This window comes from Fukomys damarensis, unplaced genomic scaffold, assembly GCF_012274545.1.
Source record: "Fukomys damarensis isolate Sample0158 unplaced genomic scaffold, DMR_v1.0_HiC HiC_scaffold_22, whole genome shotgun sequence".
In the NCBI taxonomy this organism is placed as follows: domain Eukaryota; kingdom Metazoa; phylum Chordata; class Mammalia; order Rodentia; family Bathyergidae; genus Fukomys; species Fukomys damarensis.
Genome location: NW_022900934.1, coordinates 14,352,193 through 14,356,474, shown reverse-complemented (window position 1 = coordinate 14,356,474; position 4,282 = coordinate 14,352,193). Strand labels below are relative to the sequence as shown.

The window sequence follows — 4,282 nt, the reverse complement described above, 5'->3', positions numbered from 1 at the left end:
ACAAACATGGTTATGGATTCATTTCTGTAATATTGCATGATATCTTTAACTCTTTTGGGAGGAATCCTAGCAGAGGAATAGCTGGGTCAAATGGAATTTCTAGCTTTAGTTTGTTGAGGCATCTCCATCCTGATTTTCACAGCGATTATTGTACATTGAGTTGTCCGAAAATTAATCTCAAATGACCAAAAGAATCTGCCCAGAACTCCTTGAGAAGCACCTGGCATAACATGAGAAGTGCCCTTCTCAGGATCCTTCAATTCTCTGGAATAATTTAGTATAACTGAAGCGTACAGAAAAGGAATGGTCTATCCCTGAGACCCTGAACACCTTGAGGGAGCAAAAGTGCTAGACTAAGAATGGGGCCTTTGAAGTCAGTGGATTTCCAGGCTCTGAAAAACTTGAGTCTAAAATGATATCATTGAATACAAAGAAAAAGCCTCATGGAATCAATAGCTTGGGGTTTATTGTGTTACTGTGTGTGCTCCTGTCCCTTAAAGCAAAAACACATGCCAGGAATCACACTGCAATCTGAGGGAGCAAAAGTGCTAGACTAAGAATGGGGCCTTTGAAGTCAGTGGATTTCCAGGCTCTGAAAAACTTGAGTCTAAAATGATATCATTGAATACAAAGAAAAAGCCTCATGGAATCAATAGCTTGGGGTTTATTGTGTTACTGTGTGTGCTCCTGTCCCTTAAAGCAAAAACACATGCCAGGAATCACACTGCAATCTGCAATCAGAGGCTGAGGAATGAGGATCACAAGTTGGAGCCCAGTGTGGGGGGACGCTGTCTTTATGAAGGGGGAAGGGCTGGGAATATAGCACAATGTGAAAGCTGTGTTCACCTGTCAGTAGTGGCACTGCATCTGCCTCCCAAGCACAGGGTCCTGAGTTTGATCCCCAGTATCAAAAAACATCACATAATCTGAAGATTTGTTGCTTTTTAGTCATAACAGTAATGTGTTTAAAAATGTTTGCAAAGGAAGTGGTATGGGGCGTGCAATGGTAAGAAGCCTCTGGGTGCTAATGGACAGGTTGGGGGTGGGTATGTCATCGGGTACCAGAGGGTGAAAAAGAAACAAGAGAAAGCATAGCACAGTACGCTCCATCACTTTCTCTGTCTTTCTTCTTCACCTCCAATCTCTTTTCTACCTCTAGCAGCATCAGGAAAGAAGACCTGTTTCCTGTCAGAACTTTGTCTGAAATCCACATAGGAACAACCATGAAGTTCTGGATTTGCCTGCTCCTCACGTTCGTCAGTGTCCATCTGCCCGTGCTGGGAAGCCTCAGGACAAAACACAAGAGTGGTAATGGTGCAGAGAGAGGGAGGAACAACAGGAAGAGTGGGAACGTTGTCACTCCATGGACACTGGCGCTCCTAGGTGGGGGTGGTTCTCAGGTGCACAGTGCTGTCTGTCACAGCTGATTCAGGCCCATTTTTCCAGGATCAGCCTTTAAAGGGCCACAGCCTGAAACAAAGACATCCCAGAAAGATTAGTTGTCTGTTCCCAGTCTGGTGTCCCTTCAAGGTCCTTCTCCCAGCTCTGAAAGTAATAGTGAGCATATGGAAAGGGTTTACCATAACACCTGCGTACACTCCACGCACTAGCATGAATAATGCTAACTCCAGGCCAGTCTGAACAGAGGAATCACAGTACCAACTTCTGTGTCAGCCCACAGAGAAGATTAACTCCAAAGTCATTGAGCCACAGCTGGGTGAGCCTTTGACAGATTCTAAGGTGGTGATATTTAGCACAAGTACTTTGGTGGGGGGAGCATTAAAAATGGAAAACACAGATAGGGGCTCTTTAGTGGGTCGTGTGGCCAAGTGATACAAATGAGGGCAACAAAGGGACTGAGCAGGAGAGCTGGAGGACAGTGAAGAACGTGGAGGGTAATTCGGAAGAGGTGAGCGTCTCGGTCAGTACCGAAGTGATGTAAGCAGGGACTAAGTAGGGGGAAAAGCAGGCTCCTGTTCTCCTTAGCCAGGCTTTTCTATTCTGTAATTGGCTATGGAAGTTAGGGCTAGAAGACGGTGCAGGCCCTGAGATCTAAGGTTTGAAGCTAAAAATTTGGTGGCATGGTGTCATACGTGGTTAGGACGTCCCTGGTCCTATCTTTAGGATCTGAAGCCTCCCAGTATTGTAGTGATATGTGGAAGGGAGAAACACGTGATACAAGGACAGTCTCTTGTGAAGAGACACTGATTTGAATTTGTGGGAGGGGTTTTTGCGGAAAGCATAGAAGTGCTTTATGTGTGGCTTAAGGCCCAATTTCCAGAAGGGATTGTTTAGTTTGAAAAGGGTTTGCTTCTCCCAGTTGTGAGTGGGTCGACTCTGCCAACTTCTACTGTCTCTATTCCAGATGAAATGGCATCAGTTGATGAGTGCTGGGTGCAACCTCCATCAGAGTACTGTGCAAACAGGTGCACGCGGCTGCAGACTTGCGTGAACCCTAATCTTACATGCTGTTGGGCCTACTGTGGAAATATCTGCTTGGACAGAGAGTGAGTTGGCTGGGGGTGGGGAGGTTAGTGCCTGGGGATGCTTGGCTTTTTTTTTTTTCCGCACTGCCATTCACAAAATGTGGCTCAGGACCCAAGACTGCAGTTGCTCAAATTCTGGTTAAAGAAACAATGTAAGGCAATGGGCCACTATCTCTCAATGTAGGCCGCGACTCACCACATAAAAACATACAAAAAAATGAACTAACAAACACCCCAGGACACCAAAGTGGAGTTTTTACTTTTGCCCTACTTTCATTCAGTTTCTTTGCTTCCCTCAAACTAACCCCGGTCTGTTTCATACTCCCCCTTGGCCAAGGATTCAATTACTGATCCTCCTGTTTTAGGCCAGATTCAGAGACCTGCTCCTCACTTACATGCCCAATCAACAAATCTCTTGGGAGGCATTGGTTAACAATGGGAAACTACTGATGCAACAGAACGAATTTCTGTCCTTGTTTGTAGCCTCGGGTGCTATTGAGTTTGGAAATGGATTTTACCAGGGTTCTTGACTTCTAAGCACTCGTTTTTTTTCTCTTTCAGAGAGTCCTTTAAAACAATGCTAATCCCCTAAGTTCTGTCTGGCCCACCACTAGCATGTGCAGAAGAATAACACTGTGGTCTAGGAAGAGTGCTGCCTGGTTGCTGTTGGGATGTGAACTTGCTCCAGATGAGGACCTCTTTGCTCTCTCCTTGACCTCTTCACCCTGAGAAGGCTTCACTTTTGGCCAAATAAACTGCTACATCAACCTGAAGGCTCTTTGGTTTTTCATCCTCCTTCCATATTTCCCTTTTTCCAACCCCAGCAGTCCCAAGAGCTGTTCACGCTCCGTAATGGAGTTGGATTTGCCTGGACTTGGTCTTTACTGTGTCACCTTTCCATGCCTTTCCAAATTCTGCCTTTCCTGTTTTATCAGGTTGCCTTATGTCTATAGCAAAACCACAAAGATTTATAAAATTTAATGGAGTTAACCAAATAAGAGTCTTTTTTTCTTTTGCTATATGTTTCCCCAAAGGTGGTCAGTTAACCATGCCACAATTCAAAGATCAAGCTCCTTCTATCTGTGGCTCTGTTGTCTCCCAAGGCCTCCTCACCTGGCTCCTCTACATCCAGCCAACAGATGGTAGAGAAAAGGTAGTGTGGAGGCTCCTACGAAGGGGTTTTAAGCACTGAGTATAGATGTGGAATTTCTTTTTATCTATATTCCATTAGCCATCACACAGGCATGTGGGCCCACCTATTCGCAAAGGAGTCTGGGAATTTACAGTCTAGAATTGCCAAGAACATAAAATGGTATTTGAGGAACAAAATGGTAGCTGATGATGTGTACTCATGCAAAGCCAAACTTCTAAACAGAGACTCGAGATCCTTCCTATCACTCTGTCCACTGGAATATACTTTTTCCTGGTACAAAGCTGTGCTGTCATTAGAGCGGGCATCCCTGCGTTTCAGGTGGGTACCATGAGCTTCTGGAATGAACTGCTCTTTCTGCCATCCTGTCTTCTCTTACTCCTGTCAGCTCACTTCTGACTGCCAGGAAGTTTTACCTGATAACTATCTGTGGCTCTGTTGTCTCCCAAGGCCTCCTCACCTGGCTCCTCTACATCCAGCCAACAGATGGTAGAGAAAAGGTAGTGTGGAGGCTCCTACGAAGGGGTTTTAAGCTCTGAGTATAGATGTGGAATTTCTTTTTATCTATATTCCATTAGCCATCACACAGGCATGTGGGCCCACCTATTCGCAAAGGAGTCTGGGAATTTACAGTCTAGAATTGCCA

The 4,282-nt window shown here is 45.3% G+C and overlaps 1 protein-coding gene across 1 annotated transcript in view; it reads left to right on the top strand.

Moving 5' to 3' along the window:
* Positions 1 to 3,173, top strand: part of Wfdc11 (WAP four-disulfide core domain 11) — a 9,013-nt gene extending 5,840 nt beyond the window's left edge. Inside the window, exons 3-5 of the mRNA XM_033767091.1 lie at positions 1,163 to 1,383; positions 2,366 to 2,507; positions 3,048 to 3,173. Of these exons, the coding sequence (XP_033622982.1) occupies positions 1,224 to 1,383; positions 2,366 to 2,507; positions 3,048 to 3,078 (333 nt within the window). The 5' untranslated portion in view covers positions 1,163 to 1,223 and the 3' untranslated portion in view covers positions 3,079 to 3,173. The remainder of the gene's footprint in view (positions 1 to 1,162; positions 1,384 to 2,365; positions 2,508 to 3,047) is intronic.
* The last annotated feature ends 1,109 nt before the right edge of the window (positions 3,174 to 4,282 follow it).